The sequence below is a fragment of the Rhinolophus sinicus genome, chromosome 13 (genome assembly GCF_057876585.1).
Source record: "Rhinolophus sinicus isolate RSI-liver-muscle chromosome 13, RSI-T2T, whole genome shotgun sequence".
Lineage (NCBI taxonomy): Eukaryota > Metazoa > Chordata > Mammalia > Chiroptera > Rhinolophidae > Rhinolophus > Rhinolophus sinicus.
This window is the reverse complement of record NC_142513.1, coordinates 1,341,675-1,361,703: the sequence shown is the minus strand read 5'-3', so window position 1 is coordinate 1,361,703 and position 20,029 is coordinate 1,341,675. Positions and strand designations below refer to the sequence as shown.

At 55.2% G+C, this 20,029-nt stretch overlaps 1 protein-coding gene across 4 annotated transcripts; it reads left to right on the top strand.

The window, feature by feature from the left end:
- Positions 1–56: 56 nt before the first annotated feature.
- Positions 57–19,967, top strand: SS18L1 (SS18L1 subunit of BAF chromatin remodeling complex). 4 transcript variants are annotated; one of them, XM_074318228.2, is made up of 12 exons: positions 63–381; positions 2,135–2,279; positions 6,902–6,978; positions 7,720–7,804; positions 9,116–9,260; positions 9,654–9,851; positions 10,806–10,970; positions 11,268–11,372; positions 12,248–12,337; positions 14,306–14,425; positions 16,627–16,754; positions 17,376–19,967. In XM_074318228.2, exons 3-12 carry the CDS (start codon positions 6,902–6,904, stop codon positions 17,400–17,402), a joined length of 1,140 nt encoding a protein of 379 aa, XP_074174329.1. In that variant the 5' UTR covers positions 63–381; positions 2,135–2,279; the 3' UTR covers positions 17,403–19,967. The 4 variants fall into 4 exon arrangements, with proteins under 4 accessions (XP_074174330.1, XP_074174329.1, XP_074174328.1 ...); XM_074318227.2 differs by lacking the exon at positions 2,135–2,279; XM_088789048.1 differs by lacking the exons at positions 63–381; positions 2,135–2,279 and adding an exon at positions 6,286–6,821.
- Positions 19,968–20,029: the final 62 nt, after the last annotated feature.

Genomic DNA, 20,029 nt, shown 5'->3' with positions numbered 1-20,029 from the left:
CTGGGGCGGGGCCGGGCTGAACCACCGGCGGCCGGGCGCGGGGAGCGGAGCCGCGGCCGCGGGCCGGGCGCGGGGCGCGGGGCGGCCGCCTGGGGACTCCGCGCGGGGCTGGGCCTCGGGGCCCTCCAGTGCACGGGGCGGCGGGGCGGTGGGTCCGGAGGCCGTCGGCGGCGGCTGCGGGGCGGGCGAGCCCACGGCGGGACACCCCCGCGCCCCCGCCCCCCTGCGACTGCGGAGAATGAGCTCCTCCGGCAGCCGAGCGCAGCCGGAGAAGAAACCCCGATGATCTCGTGCTGAGCTGGCGCCGCGACCATGTCGGTGGCCTTCGCGTCCGCCCGGCCGAGAGGCAAAGGGGAGGTCACGCAGCAAACCATCCAGAAGGTGGGCAGGGGCCCACGGGCCGGGGGTGGCGCGGGGTACCGGCGGGCGCGCGCGGAGCCGGGGCGCGGGCAGCCGGCGGGCGCGGGGCTCGAACAAAGCCGGGGCGCAGCCGAAGGCCGCGACCCCGCGGGGCCGCAAGAGCACCCCGCCGCTGGCATGCGCCAACTTGGGCGGGGGCCTCGAGCAGGGTCGCAGGGCGGCGGGGCTGGGCGCCATCGGGAATGTGTCGGTGGGGTGGTGTCCGCGGGCCAAGCCGGCGCAGTGGGGACTCGCCGCCTTTAGGGTGGGGGGCGCGCGGCGGCCGCGGGGCAAGGGCGCAGGACGGTGGGGACTGGAGCCCTCGGGATGGGGTCCGCGGGGTGGGGTCCGTGGGGCCAAGCCGGGAACAGCGCCAGGCCGCGCCGGACATGGTGGGGACCCACCGCTTTCAAGGACCCTGCGCCGCGGGCAGGGTGCAGGGCGGCGGGGCCGAGCTCTCCCGGGATGGTGTCGGTAGAGTGGCCTGCGCGGGATGCAGTTCGCGGAGCCACGCTGGGAATAGCCCTGGGCCGCGCAGGGCGCAGGGGGGACCCGCCTGGCTGGCGAAGACAGTGGCGCAACGCGGCGGGTGGACCCTCGCCCCTGCGCACAGCTTAGCGAGTGGAGGGAACGCACGGGGCGACGGGGACCCGGCCCAGCAGCCGGCTACGCCCGTCCCTCACTAAGGTGCTGGCACTCGGAGGCACAAAGGGGAGCGTCTCGAGTGTGCGACGCCGTTCCAGCATACCCGCAGCCCTTGGAGGAGCGGGCGACACCTCGGGGTCGACCTGTTGGCCAAGCCTCAGCCGCTCCTGTGCGCGAGTCAAATTGTTTTTCAGCGTGACACCTGGGCAAGCCTCCACCTAATAGAAACGTTGCAGGTTTGCTTTACAGCCTGTTCTCACGTTCTGTAAGTTTGGCCTTGTGGTTTTCTAGAGATAACGTTTATGTACGTTTGGGGCCCCTTTAACGAAACCCTTAAGATTTGAAGTTGGGATTTTTAATTTTCTGCTGTTTCTCTTTAGATGACAAGTTCAGAGGAAAAATGGTGTTAGCCTTTCCGTTTGAATCTTCTAAACTATTTTGGTAGCTGTGTCAATTTCTTTCTAACTTTGGGATTCGTAGGGGTCACAGCAGTATTCCTTGGTTCCCTCCGCCTCATACTTTCCAAGGTGACATTCACCCTGATGACGCCAGACCTTGGGGACCTTGTCTGTTCCTAGACTACCTTTGCTGTGGCTGGTTTTTACCTGTGAGAAGTCTGAGGAAACCAAACAGGAAAGAGGCCAGTTGAAAAAACAGCAGAAATGTGCTTAAAAGTGGGGCATTTTTACTTGTCAGCACTTGTGTGGTGCTTACTGCATACCGGGTACTGTTATAAGGGCTTTGCAAATCATAACTCATTTTATTCCTCGTGGTAGTTATTGTCGCCCCCATTTCATAGATGAGGAAACTGAGGCAGAGGGAGGCTAAGTGCCTGCTGGTTAGTGGTAGACCAGGAGTCAAACCCAGTGAGTGGCTCCAGGGTCAGCCCCAACTGTGACACTTGATGTGAGGACACTTGGCGACGCAGAGGCGCATGTTAGCAATCCCAGGGGTCTCCAGGCACCCTGGCTTTTGGAGTTTAAGTGTGATGAGCACAGTCCCTGTTCCTGATGCCACCTTTGACTTCAGTACTCATCCAGTTATTTGTACTTTGTACTCACCCCATATTAAAGCTTCCCAAATTCTCCAGGCAAAAGTGTGTGTTAGAGCACCACTCCTGAACTTCAGATCAGAAAGAAGGAAACCTGCTGACTGCGTCCCCCGGCAGAAAATCAGCCTGTTCACTGACCATTGGAAATCGGTCTTCCGTTTAAGCTGTCATCTGATTTGACCTGGTAGGCCTTGGTGTTTTTTTTGTTGTTTTTTTAAATTAATATTATTATTATTTTAAGTTTTATTTGTTTGTGTTTTTCCAGGACCCATCAGCTCCAAGTCAAGTAGTTGTTTCAGTCTAGTTGTGGAGGGCAGAGCTCACAGTGGCCCATGTGGGGATGAACTGGCAGCCTTGTTAAGAGCCTGGGGCTCTAACCAACTGAGCTAACCTGCTGCCCCGGCCTTGGTGTTTTGACAGTGAATATATGTATCCAGGGCTCTTCTACTGGCAGTCTGAGAAGGGTGTGAGAGGTGCATGTTCCACACGAGAGGTGCATGTCCCACACTCGCGTGAGCTGTGTCCATAGCAGCTGCTCATGCTCAGAGCATTGAGAAAAGACAGGGTTCTCCAGATGCCTGCTCGGTAGTAAGAGAGCAGGAAGTATACAACTTGTCCTTGGAGCATGTCTGGGTAGGATTCTGCCAGGCAAACCTCCTACTCAGCCATCAAGGCCCCACTCAAATGTCCCTTCCTCGTTGTTCCCTTGGCAGTTGTGTGCTGAGTGCAGCACTTTGGCACGTTGCTTGGGCTTCCAAGTTTGCATGTCAGCGACTTATTCTTTGCTGTGTCCCAGCCTGGCGCAGTGCCTGGCACAGTTAGTGCCCAGTACATACAGGAGCATCTGTGATCCTGGTTCTGTCAGGGGAAGTGTTTGGGATAGGTAGGATGTATCCATTTCCTGTGGCTGCCATAACAGATTACCACAAAAACTGGGTGGTTTAAAACAGCAGAAACTTGGGGTGGCCGATGGCTCAGTTGAGCTCTCAACAACAAGGTTGCAGGTTCAATTCCCTCATGGGATAGTGGACTGTGCCCCCTGCAACTAAAGATTGAAAACGGCGACTGGACTTGGAGCTGAGCTGCGCCCTCCACAGCTAGACTGAAGGATAACAACTTGGAGCTGATGGGCCCTGGAGAAGCGCACTGTTGCCCTGTATTCCACAATAAAACTTATTTTTAAAAAATGGGAAAAGGGATATTAAAAAAAAAATAGCAGAAATTTATTCTCTCAGTTCTGGAGGCAGAAGTCCAAGATCAAGGTGTTGCAGGGTCGGTTCCTTCTGGGGCCGCGAGGGAGGCCTGTTCCATGCTTTTCTCTGAGCTTCTGGTGGTTCCTGGCGGTCGTCGTGGTCCTTGGCTTGTAGACACGTCATCCTGGTCTCTGCCTCTGCCTTCACGTGGCCTCTCTTCTCTGTGTGTCTGTCCAGATCTCCCTCTTCTCATAAGGACACCAGTCATCAGAATTAGTGCCCACCCCAATCCAGGCTGACCTCCTCCTGACCACACTGGCAAAGACCCCATTTCCAAATAAAGTCACATTCACAGGTACTGGGGGTTAGGATTGAACCTGTCGTTTGGAGGGACACAGTTCACCACATAACTGAGGACATGTATGGGAAGGGTATTCCAGACCAAGAGAACCAAGGAGCAGAGGCAGGTCTGCTGCTTGACACAGGGAGATGCAGGTCTGCATGGAGCAGGTATGAGACCCGAACTGGAAGGTCAGGGAGAGCTGGCCTGATGTGGGAGCCTCAGCCACGTGCGAAGGTGGTTTAGCTTCTAGTGCAGGGTGAGATGCAGGCGGAACTTGATTTGGTGAGGGGACTGTGAGTTGGAGACAGGCAGTGTCCCGGCAACCTCCAGTGGCCTCGTAGCTAGCTGCCTGCCCTGCACAGCGCTCTACTGGTTTGGGCCCAGGGAGTCCCTGCTGTCCAGTGATGTGCTCCCAACACTGCTGCGGCTGGGTTTGTGGCCATCTCCATCTTGGGTTCTTGGCCCAAGGGTAGGAATGGTATCTTGTCCTTCTGTACATCCAGCACCTTCCGCAGAGGGTGACAAGCCTGTGGGGACAGGATAGAGCTGATAAGACAGATGGGCACCTGGGGCATTTGCCACATGGGTCTGGTACAGGAAAGTGAGATGAGCAAGGGCAGCTGCTGTGCCCAGGGTCTGAGAGCCAGGGAGTGGTCGCAACCGGGCCTTCCCTACCCCACTGTCCCCTTTGCCCAAGGGGGAGTGGGTGGGGGGTGGGCACAGGGGTAGAGGATGGCTGTCTGGGTGTGTGTGTGGGGGTGCCCTGCGCTCTTTCACACCTGGAGCTTATTGTCTTAAAGAACTTGGGCTGATTTGGTAAGGAAAGTAAATTGCCCATTTCTAAAATTAGAGCTGTCCCCACAACTGCAAATGGCTTGGGGACTCTGAGCCTCCCATTAACTTGGCTGACTGTTCATTTCAGGCAGTTGTTACTGAAAGCACATTGTCCCCTGTGAGCAGAGGCCCTGGGGAAGGATTCCCAGGGATGGCAGGGGCGCTGTCCCCTCACTCCAGTCCTGGGGCCTCCCTGGGTTGGGTGGGGATGTGTAGACGCCTAGAGAGAGCCAGGGTTTCCCTCTTGTCACTGACCTTGTTTCTAGGTTAGGTTTTATACTCATCAAAACCATGCACGCACATAAAGTCAGATAGGCTGGAGGGCGTGTTAAAATTGAGGACTACCTCTCCCACACCCGTGCTCGGTCCCCCACTTCCCAGCAGCTTCCTCTCCTCATCGCTGCGCCATGGGGCTGCTTCCTAAGTGTTTTTAGGTTAGCCGGCTCCAGCTGCTATGACAGAATACCACAGCTGGGCAGCTTAAAGGACACACTTGGTTCTCAGTCCCGGAGGCCAGGCGTCCCAGATGGTGGTGCTGCCGGCTGGGTTCTTGGGGAGGGCTTGCTCCTCAGTGTCCTCAGGTGGTGCAGAGAGCTTCGGTAGCTTCACCTGGAGGTGCTCTCCTGCCTTCTGTATCTTCTTGGCTTTCCTCCCTGGCTGGTCATCTTCCCTAGGGACGCCTTCTCCCGCTCCCCGCAACCCCCTTCCCCATCTCCTGCCAGGTGAGCAGTTGGGAAGGTCCGGGAATCTCAACCTCAGCAGCCTGTGGGGTCTCCAGTGTGGCGCATTGTCATGGCCGGCCCCCTGGGCTCTGCTAATCCAGTTACCACTGGTCCGTTTGGTTTCTGCTTTCGGAATCCTGCGGCGGATGCTGCTGTCTCAGCCCCGTCCCCTTTGTCCCTATAAGTGCTCCTTTTTCATCCCTTACTGCGGATCTGCTGGGGCTTGCAGCTCAGCACGCATCCACCTTGCTGTCTTTCATCCAACACGTCCTGCTGTTTTTTCCTGAGTGTTTTTGACTGAGACAGTACTCTGTGCTGTTCTTTTTTAACACTTTGTTAACATTTCTCTCCTGTTGGTAAATTCTGTAACATTTTCTCATGCTGATAAAAACTGCAAAATCATTTATGATACTGCCTAACATCTTATCCCATGGTTCTACCACGATTTTCTTAAGTATCCCGGCATTGACCATTTAGCTCCATCCCCACCCCCCTTTTGAGCTCTTGTGAAGGATACTGAAATGAACATCCTGTACAGAAAACGTCCGGGGAGGACAGCCTGTGTCCTCGAGAGAATTCCTGCTCAGGATTACTAGTCAGGGAGTTGAAGCCCAGCAGCCTCTTTAAGGAGAGCTTTCAGAAAGAAGGGAAGCTCTTGCACTGTTGTTTTCCTTTGGTAATTAATCTGGAGAAGAGTCCTAACGTGCGGATGGCTGGGATGCCCCGCACCTGCCCCCAGGTGAGCAAGGCGGGCGGCTCGGCGCCCACAGCGCCCCCTGGTGGCTCCCCTGCGGCGGTGGGGGGCATCGTCTCCACAGCCAGGAGGAAATAGTAAAGCACACAGAGGAGGAAGTTGAAACGTAAAAAAGACAGCACGAAGACAAACTCTGAAGGGTGGGGTGAAGGGGGTAGCTGAGCGGGGGTGGTCTCTCAGCAGCACTGGCCTCAGCCCTGCAGTGAGGAGTGGCCAGGCCCGGCGGGCTCTGGTCTCCCCTCCATGGACAGCTTTGGGCCCTGGGCTCTGTAGGAGTGAGCCCACAGTGAGAGGGCAGTTAGGCGGCCATGTTGCATGGGGCCGGGTGGGGGGGGCTGGGGACTGTGCTAGGGCACTGGCTCAGTGGCAGGTTGGTGGGCCCTTTGCCCCTTGTGGCCAGGGCCTCACCTGCTCAGGAGCTCGGCCCACCCGGAGGCCCTCCTGGGGCCGGATGACTGGGCACATCCTGCTGGAGACGAAAGGCATAGATTTTTCTTTCGGTGAGTGTTTCTGAGCAAAGACCTTTTTACGGAAAGCGGTATTTGCTGAGGGCTCAGTTTTGCCCCTCCCTCCAGAGCAGGAGGCTGGCTGCATGGACAGATGGTGAATAAGCTGGACGCTTCTCCATCGCTTCATGTCCAGGTGGAGAATGGTTCACGCTGGGCCTGCCCGGGAGCCGTGCTGCATGCTCGCCGGACCCCGGGCTCGCCAGGGGGGCTGGCCGTGACTGCCAGGACCTGCCCCTGGGGCGGTGCGAGCCTCACTCCACACACGGAGGGCTGTGTGCTTAGCCCAGGGCTGTGGAAAGTGCTTAATCCTGCTGGCTGAGGTCAGACGGAAGAGTGACAGCTGTACGTAGAATACCGCACACTGACGGCAGGTACAGTCACGTCTAACGAGTGACTCCAGCCGGTGCCCCTAAGCACTCCAGGAGGGCACTCACGTGTGTCTCCTCCTCAGATGCTGGATGAGAACCACCACCTGATCCAGTGCATCCTGGACTACCAGAGCAAGGGCAAGACCGCCGAGTGCACACAGTGAGTGCCTGCACCCACCAGCCGTCGGCAGCCTTTGCAGCACTGGGAAGGCCTCTGCGGGGGTGTGAGTGGCCGGGCCTGTCAGCTGCTGATGTCCCTAAACTGCTGAGAGTCATCCCTCAGGGGCGGCTGCTTTGTCCCCCAGTGGCTTCCCAAGGAGAAGTGGGAAGGTTGCAGGGAAATGGAAGAGAAGGTGGTTAGGGGAGGCCCGGGCCAGACGCTGCGGCGGCTCTGTGAGCATTTGGTGGACACACCAGGGCACAGTGAGCTCCAGACAGGACCTCGAGGGCCAGACAGAGTAGGTGCACGAGCTGGCCATCAGGGCTACCTAGAGGCGTGACCTGTGTGAGCAGTCATCATACCCACCCACGGACACTCTTATGCCACACTCAGCTGCTTCGTCTCCTCCCAGCACCTCTTCAGGGGATGGGGGATCGAGTTGGCCCAGTGTTAGGGTCACCTGAAGGATGGCTTATCCCCACCCCCCTCTGAACAGACCGGGTGGCATCTCCCCCTTGGCCACCACCTTGGGGTCTTTCCAGCATTTTGTCATGGGACAGAAGCCCACTGCCCACCTGGCCCCATCCTGGGTTGCAGAGCACTCTGCTGCCTGCCCTGGCCCCGGTGTCCTCTGGGTTGTGTCCCCAGGGCGTGGCTGCGGGGCAAGGCTGTCATGGTGAGTTTTCCTCTGCGTGGGGTGGGCCTGCAGCTCCCTGCTCAGCGCACGCCTCTCACCCACAGGTACCAGCAGATCCTGCACCGGAACCTGGTCTACTTGGCCACGATTGCGGACTCCAACCAGAACATGCAGTCTCTGCTCCCTGCCGTGAGTGCCCGAGGGGGGCAGGGCGCTGCCTCAGGCCAGGGTCTTACTTGGAGTAGCCACGGGGACCGGCTGACGTGAGACGCAGCGGGTCCTGCCATCAGCGGGAAGTTAGTCGGGAGTGTCTCAAGTGGGCCGGTCAGAATCGTGCCATCAGTTTCTTTAGAAAAGAAAGGTGACCCTGGAGGAACCAGACCTAGAAATGGTGGGAAGTGGGCCTCAGAGAGAACAGGGAGTGGCCCAAGGGTTCATACTTTTCATCGTGAGCCTTTCTGAGCAATTTGAAAAATTATGACCCAAGAGCATGCACCCTGATTCAACAAAAAAGCCTAAAAAGATTCCTCGTGCAGTAACAGTACAAATATTTTATTTTTGTCTGACTTTTTGAAATGCATTCTCCCCAAATTAAATTACTGCTGCAAAGGCAACGTCCAGTGACAACTGCCTGAGGCCCCCTTTGCGGTCACCAGGAGGCGCAGCCCTGAGAAGGACTGGCTGCATGTTGACGGGTGGGTGGGGAGGTTCCGGGACAGACCTGACCGTGGGAATGGCTTCCCGGTGCCCCCCAGACCCATGGAAAGTGATGGCAGAAATTCCAGAATGTGTTTTGCTAGTAAAAATGTTAAAGCAACTTTGGCCTCTCGAATCAGGGTTCCTGACCCTGGAAATACCAGCAGACTCTGCGGGAAACTTCTGGTTTTTTTGCCAGGTATAGACAGTGTCTGTGCAAACCTTTGGTACTTCCGTTTCTTCTGTCCCTAGGAGGTGGGTGTAGGGAGGTAATTTGTGAGTTCCATCTTCCTCTACATCTTGAGGTTGATCAGAAGTGAGGGGGTGGTGAAGGAGAGGGGGTGGGCACACTCACAGTCAGAGCACCCTGGGAATGCAGTGCTGAGGCACAGGACCACCTGTGCAAAGGCCCTGGGGCATGGGGGTGGACGTGTGGGTGAGCAATACTGAGACAGCTGGACAGCTGAGCCCGAGGTGGATGGGGGAGGACATGGAGCAAGACGAGGTGGCTGGCAAAGCAGTTCCCTGCACCCAGGAAAGGGGCACCCAGCTTTGAACCTCCAAGTGTGTGGACAGCTTGGTACTCATCAAAGTTCTGAGTGTTTACACACACGTTTGGTGTCACTTCTTCATGGGCTGAGATGTCCAGATTGCTAATCCGCAGTCATCAGGCTGAGCATGATTACAGACACTGGCCAGGAGGCCCTGAAACCTGACAGCAGATCCAGGGCCTGTGAAGTCCCTGTACTGGCTCTGGGGGCTCTTGCGTGAACCCCGCTCCCATAACCTTCCTCTTGCCTGCAGCCGCCCACCCAGAACATGAACCTCGGCCCCGGGGCCCTGTCCCAGAGCGGCTCCGGCCAGGGCCTGCACTCCCAAGGCAGCCTCAGCGATGCCATCGGCTCGGGCCTGCCCCCCGCCTCCCTCATGCAGGGTCAGATCGGCAACGGTGAGCAGCCCTGAGCGCCTGGGGGCGGGGTTCCGGCCTGGGGTTGGTTCCTGCCACAGCGTCACCCCGCAGGCTCCCCCCCACGCCCTGCAGGGCTGAGGGTGGGAGACCCCTCTCCTCCTGGAGGTCCTGGGCACAGGCGCACGCGCAGGGTACAGGCAGAGAATAAAGCCCTTATTCATCAGATTAGGGCCACTTCAGATCAAAGCGGGGGGTTCCATGGGGACCCCAGAATGAAAGTTCCCCTGTCTGTGGATCGAGACCTATTAGTAGCCATTGGGACCTATAATGACAGTACAACAGTGAGCATACAAGTCACCTACTTGAAGGAACCGGGCCGTCAGAGGCGGCTTTAGATGGGTTGAAGGTGCCTCGCCCCGCCCCTCCTTACAGGCCCGAACCACGTGCCCATGCAGCAGACGGCACAGAGCACGCTGCCCACTGCCTCCATGAGCGTGTCAGGCAGCGGCCACGGCTCGGGGCCCGGCTACAGCCACTCGGGCCCCGCCTCGCAGAGCGTGCCCCTGCAGGGCCAAGGGGCCATCAGCAACTACGTGTCACGTGCCAACATCAACATGCAGTCCAACCCAGGTAACGCCCGCAGCCCCGGGCACACTCGGCGCCTGTCCCTGGGGCCCTCCACATGGGTCCCGAGGGCTCCCTCTGCTGGAAGCTTCCACCAGGGCATGGGTTGGTGGGTGCAGGCTAGGTGGGGTCCAGCTCTGGGGGAGCTGGGCTGATCCCCTCACTGGCTGCAGGGAAGGCTCTGAGGAGGTGCATGTGCCCTGCTGGGAGGAGACGGCTGGGCTCTGTAGGGGCCCCGGGGGCGGCTGGAGCACCATGTGGGAAGGATGAAGGGCCGGCTCAGGTGCTGGACATCCTCCGGCCCAGTGCGACCCAAGAGGTGGGCACTGCGGCCGCGAATGGGGCCTGGAGCACTTGGGAGACATCAGGTCCAAATGGACATGCCCATGGGTGTCCGACACCGATTTCAAAGGCTTAGTACAGAAAGAGGAGGTGAAGTAGCTCCTTCGTTTTTTATTATTAGTTGCGTATTTAAAACGACCGTGTTTTGCATATATAGAGTGAAATAAAATATATGAATGTTGCTAAACAGATTTCACCTGTTTCTTGTTACTTTCTGACGTGGCTCATAGCCCATTGTGTTGGACAGCGCTGCTCTAGAGGGTCTGGGTGGGGTGACTTAAGTGGCCAGTACAAGGTGCGGGAGGGCCGTCTCGGGGGTGGGCGAGGGCGACGGGCTCATGTGGGACCTGCCTGGGGGAGTTAGGGACAGGGAGGAAGGGACTCACGTTTCTGTTCCCGGGGGCTCCCTGCCCAGCGGTGCTTTCTGGTGTTTTTTGAGTGTCACATGTTGTGCGAGTTGGTGTGGAGGTTCGTTGGTAGGAAGGGTGATGTGGACTCGAGGGGCCGGTCTCATGGTGGGGCTGTGGAGAGGAGGGAAGGCTCACCTGGGAGAAGGTGAGGGGCGTGACGCCGCCCTGGGAGCTTCTCGGGGTTATTGGGGTCTGTCATGTCGCCCAGTGTCCATGATGCACCAGCAGGCAGCCTCGTCCCACTACAACTCGGCGCAGGGCGGGACACAGCACTACCAGGGCCAGTCGTCCATCGCCATGATGGGCCCGAGCGGGCAGGGGGGCAGCGTGATGGGGCAGCGGCCCATGGCGCCCTACCGGCCCTCCCAGCAAGGTAGGCCCATGTGCCCTGTGCACATTCCTGCCCGGGGCCTGGGGGTGAGGCTCTGTGTATCCCTCCCTATTGCATGAGGATGCTGAGGGTCGCACGAGGCTGGAGCCACTGTGGGGGGTCGGGCACGGGGACTGCGGGGGGGAGGGGCAGGCAGCTGTGTTTGTCAGTGGGAAGTCCGGGGTACCGGGGTACTGGGGGGTGGCATGGTGGGGTGTCCTCTGACTCGAGGCCCGTTGAGGAGGTCTTCGTGAGGGCAGACGGCCCTGCGTGAACGCCCGGCGGTGCTGTCACCCTCAGGCTCGTCCCAGCAGTACCTGGGCCAGGAGGACTACTACGGCGGCGAGCAGTACGGCCACAGCCAGGCCGCCTCAGAGCCGCTGAGCCAGCAGTACTACCCTGACGGTGAGGCCCACACTCGGGGCCGGGCTCTCCATGGCTTCTGACGGCTTCCCAGTTGTTAGTTCCCACTGCTGAGCCGTCACCAGCAGAGCAGCCAGAGTCCCCCATGCCTGAGCTACTGGGGACGGGGACGAGGGTGGGTGTGGCAGTGGGCAGACAGGACAGCAGGGCCGCAGCCACTTGACTCCTTGGGCTCCTTGTCTCTTCCCGAGAGGCTAAGACTGGGATGTGTGACCCTCAGAACAGAGTGATATGAATATTTTAAGGGATAGACACAGCTTCTTTGGGAAATACCTTCAGCAAGGTGACAGACCTGCCCTGGTTGTTCATGTCTTGTAACACTCATCTCTCAGCTGGTCAGTTATAATGTCTGCACATGATTTTCCTTTCAGTTGTCACCTTTCCTCTTTAATTGTCCCAACATTTTTAGAGGTGGCATTTAAAGTGGTCACAGAGGGTGGGTGGAGTTGGGAGGAAGAGGACGCCCAGGCAGGGACCTGGTGTGAGTAGGGAAAGGCAGGGGTGCGTGATTGGGTGGGAGGTGACTGACACCAGCACAGGGCACTAATGGTGACTAGGCCTCTGAGGGTTCATGGGGCCCCTGATGCGCTACCCCCAGGAGAGATGGCGGGACGGTGACCTTGCAGCAACACCCTGGACGTGTCGCATATTAGGCACTGCATGCAGTCTGCCCTGTATAAACATAACTTACTGAGTCGTCTCACGAAGCCTGTGGGCAGTGTGGTTGTCTGCACCGGCCTGAGGGGACCGAGGCTGGGAGGCCGTGGGAGCCCCTCCCCGGGCTCAGCCCTGGACTCTGCTGTGCGCCAGAACCGGTGGTCAGGGCCCCGCTGACTGCCCGCCCTGTCTCCTTGCAGGACATGGCGAGTACGCCTACCAGCAGCCCTACACGGAGCAGACCTACGACCGCTCCTTCGAGGAGTCCACGCAGCACTACTACGAGGGGGGTAAGGCATGCCGTGGTCACCTAACGCCTGCTGTGGGACGGGCACTGGACGCGCACCACGAGTAGGTGGCAGGGTCTGTGCAAGTGGGAGGTGCAGGCTGGGTCCCGGGTCTCCTCTTGCCGGGTGTGTGCTCATGAAACAGGACAGGGTTCGGCCACATGGGGGTCACAGGGTTAGACGCTGTGCCGTGAAAAGGCCATGTGTGCAAAGCCGCCCCTAAACACCAAAGGACGGGGAGACCAAGAGGGAAGCAGACACAGCCAGCCGTGGGCTAGTGCGTGATGGGAGCCCATGACAAACGGTCCCAAGCGGCAGCTTGGGCAGTCAGATTTCCCCACCTTTCATCCCCAGACCACCCGCTTTTATCCCCTCCTTTTATGACTTGTCCGATGGGCACAGTGCTGTTACAAGCAGTGGCGCTTCCTGTGGGCTGCTGTGTCAGATTCACCCACGTGTGCCAGGTGCCAAGGCCAGGTGCAGGGGCCAGAGTGCCTGGTGCTCCTTCTGTGTAAAGCAGGAAAACGAAGACCACACACTCAGCGTTTGCACACACACTCGCTCAGACCATCGACAACCTCTGGGAAAATACCCAGGGCCCCACAGAGTGGCTGCAGGTGCGGATGGGTTCAGGGACCAGGCAGTCGGCAGGACTGGGGCCGCCTTCTTCCCTGGACCTCTCGAATGTGGGCTTGGCTCTTTTTTATGTTTCTGAATCACATGAATGTACGAGATGTGATCAAACAATACGGTAAAAAAATTATTACAGTAAAAGACACATTGCCATTAATCCTCCTCAAAATGCTCCCCCTTGCTTCAAACACACTTATCCCATCGTTCTTGCCACTTCCTGAAGCAGTTCTGGAAGTCCTCTTTCGTGAGTGTCTTTAGTTGCACTGTCATGGTTGCCTCGATGTCCTGAATCATTTTGACTTTGGGGAAGAGCCAGAAGTCACTCAGTGCCATATCCAGTGAATAAGGTGGATGAGGACACACTGTAATGTTTTTATTTGACAGAAATTGCCATATACCAGAAGCGACGTGTGACATGGAGTGTTGTCATAATGGAGGACGATTTACGGCACACTTTAAAATACACCTTCTGTCAACCGTAGCTCACACCTGACTGACTGCACTGAACAAGCTGAAACTTGTCACACTTCTGTTACTAAGGTTCAATGTGCCGCTTCCCGTATTGAAGATCCCTGCCTTTCCGTTGGATGGCACTCGGCAGCAGCATTCACCGTATCTTTTGATCACAATGGAAAGGCTCCATGTCACACATCACTTCTGGTATATGGCAATTTCTGTCAAATAAAAACATCACGGTGTGTCCTCACCCACCTTATTCACCGGATCTGACACCGTGCGACTTCTGGCTCTTCCCCAAAGTCAAAATGACCATGAAAGGTAAACGTTTTGAATGGATTCAGGACATTGAGGCAGCTACGACGGCACAACAAAAGACACGAAAGAGGACTTCCAGGACTGCTTCAGAAAGGGGCAAGAACGATGAGATAAGTGTGTTCCAAGTGAGGGGGAGTATTCTGAGGGGCATTCATGGCAATGTGTCTTTTAGTGTAATGAATTTTTTTATTTAAACATTCACCATAGTTTTTGATCACTCCTCATACCTGCTTGTTAAGAAGTTGAGTCTGAAAATACTGGCTGTCCCTGAAATGGAAGTGCTCAAGCTGGTGGCCACCCAGACCCACGCATAGCCAAGTCCCGTGGCCATAGGGCGGTTGTCCTGGCTGCTTCTCCGGGTTTCTCCCCTGGTAACTCGCACGTCCGCCTGTGGGTGGACATTCGGAGCAGCAGGGATGGCCAACATGATGTCCGAGGCACACCCTTGCTCGGGGATTTATACGAAGCACCAGTGAGTCGATTGCTCGTATGCTCCTTGTGGCCAGTTGGTAGCCGTGTGTACTGACAACACATGAAAGGAACTGTGTCTCCTTCACTCTGTAGGAAACTCCCAGTACAGCCAGCAGCAAGCGGGGTACCAGCAGGGCACGGCCCCTCAGCAGGCAGGGTACCAGCAGCAGTACCCCAACCAGCAGGGATACCCAGGCCAGCAGCAAGGCTACGGTAAGAGGGGCGCCTGCCCGCCGGACCCCACATAGTCGTGCTGCCGTTCAGTGGATGCTTACGACACTGTGTTTCAGAATAGGTTGAGATTTCCAGAAAAGCTGCGAGGATAGTACAAAATGTTCTGTTGTTGACCTTGTCTGTTGCCGTGGTGTGATTTTCACAACCAAGAAGCCAACATGGGTACCTCACTGTGGCCTGATTCAGCTCTCACTAGTTTTCCCTGAGTGTCCTTTTCTGTCCCAGGACCCACTTGGGATCTTAGTCTCCTGTCTCCTTAGGCTCCTCTGGGCTGGGACGCTTCCTCGGACTTTCCTAGTCTTTTTTGACCTTGACAGTTGTGAGGAGAACCAGGCAGATACTTTGTAGGACGTGCCTCAGGTTGGGTTTGTCTGATGTTTTTCTCCAGATGTGACAGTGACTGGGTGTGGGTTTGGAAAGGAGACCGCGTTGCTGCAGCACGCTTCTCACCACCTCCTGGTAGCATGACTTGCCTCTGGGGTCGACCTTGGTCACTTGGCCAGAGGGCGTCTGCCAGGTTCCCCCACTGTTGAGCTATACCTTCCCCCTTCCCTCCTCTAAGCTTTGGGAGTGAGTCCTGAGTCCAGTCCACACTCCAGGGGCCATGTCTACACAGGTTGTTGGGAATTCATCTGTAGGGAAGGTCTGTCTCATCTCCCCCAGTTACTGCTGTTCGTGATTCATTTAGTTTGTCCACACGGATGTGAACCTTGCCATTGGGCCATAACCCAGTCCTTGTTTATTTTGTTGCTCACGTTGGTCCAGCGCTGCCTCTCGGAACTTTCAGTTAGCTCCTGTGTCCCTTTGACATGCCCCGTTCTTATCCTCTGGGACCACAATCGTTGTCCTGCCCCAGGCTTAAAAGCTGCCCTTTGTCCGCGGAGACTGGTTCCTTTTATTGGACAGTAGGACTCAAAACCAAGACCTGGGTGCCGGTCACCATTTTCTGAGCCCAGTTCCACGTTACTTACCCAAGAGTCTACGTGTAGCTGTGGCAGCAGCTCCCGGAAGCACTCGCCGCTTTCCCATGAGGGCTCTCCCGGTGAGGGTCCGTGGAGTGGGAAGGGGCAGGCAGGTCTGCCACGGACTCAGCCAGGGGGCGTCCACAAGCACTGCTGTCAGGGCCAGTCGGGCAGAAAAGTGGACCGGGAGCTCTGCGAGCTGCAGTAGCAGCCAAGGGGAGCCCTTGTCCTCTAGAGAAGAGCTGAGTGCAGACTTGCTCTCACCGAGGTCAGGCCACCTGACAGAGAAGGTTCACAACCCTCGTGTCTGCCCAGAGTCCTCTGGGGCCTTGTTCCCGGGCAGGTCTGCCTGAAACAGCACAGCCCTGGCCCCTTGCCTGCAGGTCATGTCTGCTTAGAGCCCGAGACCACATGAGGCTGTCCCTGGGGTCCTAACCCACTTCCAACACACACCTGGGCCGCGTTCCCAGAACCCAGGGTGCTTTCTGTGACGACACCGTCAACGGGAGGGCAACTTCCTAACATTGCCACGGTGTGACGGTCTTGCAGCCTGTTAACATTTAAATACACAGTAAGAGCCATCCTACTGGATGTGACCCAATGAGTAGATGGTGAGTTCAGTGGGCATGCACAGAATGTCTCAGTTTAGCTTAAACCTGAGCCTGCCTTCGCTCCACCCGGAGCACCCACTCCCTCTGTCAGCCGCACGCCGTGCAGCGCCGCTGAGGAAGCTCGGTGAGGCCGCCCGTCTCCACCCTCCCCACACCTGGGACACTTTGGAGAAAGAAACAAGGTGTCAGGGTGGCCCCACAAGAGAGGCTTCTTACTCAGCTCCAGGTGCCGCTGATCACGGCAAGGAAAGGAGACCCCAGTTCAAGGTTTTCATTCAGCCCTTCACAACCATCCCTAATTAATCAGCATTTTCTGGAAAATTACTTGGCCTTCCTGAATTCTTCCCAAAGTCTTCAACAGGGAGGGTCACTGTCCCTTTCTGCACAGGTTCTCACTGATCACTGCTCTGTAACTCACACGTTCACAGCCACCACCTACATGACGTGAAGTGCTCCCGGAGACAGGAGCAGGGGTGCGGGCAGCCCAGGCCACGCCGGACGGGCAGCTGCCACTCCCTGTGCTTGAGAGCGCGCTGGACGGGCGCCAGTGTTGCAGAGACTTGCAGAGGACGGGTGGGTTGGTCTCATGGCTGCGGTGTGTTCGCAGGGCCAGCCCAGGGAGCTGCCTCGCAGTACTCCAGCTACCAGCAGGGACAAGGGCAGCAGTACGGAAGCTACAGAGCATCTCAGACGGGCCCATCCGCGCAGCAGCAGCGGCCGTATGGCTACGAGCAGGCAAGCATTCTGGATGTTTCCCTGGGCAGACCCACGTGTCTATCAAAACGTGACGAAGGTTTCTCTGGGGTCACAAGGAATAATGAGACGAACCAGGTGGCTCCAGGGTGCCTTCTAGCGGCGATTCTCTGAGCCTGTAGGCTTTTAAAAGTTATGTCTGCGTGTACGCTTACCCTGGTCAGACAGCTGGCTTTTCACATCCTGAACTCAGTCAGACACTCACATTCTTGTGCCACGGAGGTTCACGTGTGCCTAGCAGTGCCACTCTGTGCTGTGGGCCTGGGGCGCCATGGTCACTAACACATGCAGCTGCACTCTGAGAGCTCATGTCTCATCAGACAGAGCTGGACGCCGTCTGGGGGCCTGGATGGAGCCAGGCAGACAGTTCTAGGAAGAGGACGCAGGGGCCAAGGGACAGAGGGACGGGTGACAGGGCTGCCTGAGACCACAGGGGTCCACCCTGCCTTGCAGATCTGGGCAGGGGCTCTCTGCTTGCTTGCCTGTTAGGCCAGCTTCCATCTCTTGTCCTGGATGCTGGCTGCCGTGGGGCCTGTCTCCCCTTTGGCCAGGGACCCTTTTACTCGTGACTAGCGGTATAATCTACGTCCTGGTCTCTTGCAGGGCCAATATGGAAATTACCAGCAGTAAGGGACAAGCATTCTTGGTGGAACCTTGCAGTGGCATGTCTGTCCAGGAGGGACGGGCCAGTGGCAGTTCTGATGAAGCTGACCGGTTGGCTGCCCTTCATCCCACACAGCGTCGCATGTGAAGTGTGCTCATCTCGTGCTGGGTGATGCCGAGCGTGCGCCGAGGCACGAGACTGCGCTCTGATGGCGTGACCTCTCTGGTGCTGTGTATAGTATCGTATGTCCACACAGTGGATGGAGAGGCTGTCCCCTTTTTTGTCCCCTCCTCAATGTTTCTAGCTAGCTGTATGGGTCTTCTTGTCATCAGAGTATTCTGTGCCCAGTGATGGGACACCTACAAGATGCCATAGTCTGTGAACTGATAAACAGGCCTTAGGTCTGACTCCCCTCAAGCAGTTGTAACGTGTGCTGTAAACTTGTCTTTCACTGGCTACCCCGCAGCTGAACATCCTTACACAGCTCTGGATGGCAGCCTCTTCCTGTGCCTCGATGGGGGCGGGTGGCGTCATCTGCGTTTTGGGTCAGTTTCTGTTACCCTGTGGAAAAGATAAACACGCTTTATGTGGAGAGGCTGTGAACGGTCGTTTCCAGAACTCACCCGTTACCTGTGTCACTCGCCAATTCCGTTTATCCAAAAAGTACGTTTTTCTTCTAAAAAGTAAAGAGGGATCAATGACTGTGTTCCAAGGATGAATCCATGAAGGCAACGTGTGATTAACCTACCCAGGGAGAGTGATGGTACTGAAGGGAAGACTGGAAAGTTCTCTGACATTACTTCAGCTTTCGCCCTTGTTTATCCTGACGCTCATTTCTGGGATTTGAATATTTAATATGTTCAACTCTAAATTTATAATTTAAAGTATTGATACCAAATTTTCCAAACAGTTGGCAAGTTGGTTTATGTTGTTTCTTCCAGAACCTGCTTGTTTAAATCTCCCCAAACAAGCTTTCCTTTTCTTTTAGGGATCTCTGAAATTCACATCTCAGTTTTAAAATGAACCCCACTAACTGTACTATGTTCTCCTAGTGAAAAGGAAAGGTTTTATATACAGAAATTGGAGTAATTTTTACGTTCCTGGGACATTAAATCCCATTTAAATTCTGTGCAAAAATTATAGACAGCTCACTTGGAAAAGTCTGGTCAGAGGAAAAATCCTACATTTCACTAAGTAATACTGACATTTTATTAACCTTTACTTGGATAATAATATCCATATTTACTGTGAATCCTTTACAAACATATTTGGATAAACGCTGACATATTTCCAACAACCAAGAAAAAGAAAATGCAAAAATATCCAATTCTTGACATACCAGGTCTACTAGGATAGAAGTGTTTATGTTGTAGGCATATGGGTGTTTTAAAAACCTTTTACACTGGTAAGGGCTTAAAAATACATATCTATATTAAATTACTGAAATGGGAGTTCTTAATTGCTAAATGACACAGATGCTAGCAGTGTCATCTCCCTGGATTTTGTTCTGTTCTTTCCCAACAATTTTCATAGAACTAATTTGCAAACTCAATCGGGGACTAAAATTTCCCACAGAAAATGTTAAACATTGTAGATAACTGTGAAAATAGTTTATTTTTATTCCTTGCCATTCTGGGAATATGCCTTTTACGTGTGTCGTTTTTTTTTTAAGTGCTGTATTAATACTTTTGAAAGAAAAGGACACTTAAAAGTTATCCCGAAACTTCAATCTGAAATGTCTTACATTAAGAATTTCTTGAATGTTGTGTATATATTTTAAAAAGCACTTTGTGAAATAGTTTATACATTTATTTCCTAATTTATACATGATTTTTGGTGTTAATATATTTAATGATTAATAACAGAATGTTTATTTAATGTGTTGTCCGTTTTTATGTACTATTGTGGGGGGGGATGTGATGCCAGCAATTCTTTTTCATTAAGTGTATCTTCTGTAATATGAATGTTTGCAAAAGCTTAGGCTGAAATGAATTGTTTGTGCAGTGTGGTGGTGGATGGTGCTTTGTTTTTCGATGACTACTGCAGAAGGCCAGTGAAGGGAGACGTGGAAATTGATGCTCAGTCTTCCTATTGTCCCTGACACGCAGCAGGCTGTGAATTGGAAAAATGCCGTTTTCAGAAGTGCTGACATTCATACTGGTGTGCAAAAGCTCGTCACCCATCGGGGTTTGTTGTTGAACCAAGGGCATCTTTGGACATAACTGTTAGCAAGTCCTTAGAACTCGCCATGAGAATCGCGTTAAGGGGGACCCCGGGAGCCTTAAAATGCTCGTGTAGCTGGAGCCTAAGGGAGCCTCTGATTTTTGTCAGAATTTTTATAGCACAGGTTTGAATATTGGGCATCCATTCAAAATTGTGCAAAGGAGACCGTTTCCGTTTCCGTTTAAAATGTTTTAGCCATGACTTCATTTCTGTTTACTGGACAGGACGAATTCATCCTATTTGTGAGCACAGATTTTTTGAAAAACATCTTTATTGGGTGTGTTTTTTTCAGTTGGGAGTTTGGCATATAAATTGTTTATGCTTTTAGTGTAATTAATAAACTGGTTCTTCAAAAATCATCATAAAAAGTGAGTTTCTGTGAAGTTGACGGGCTGTACCATGATTTGTACCTGGACCCAGGTGACTGACG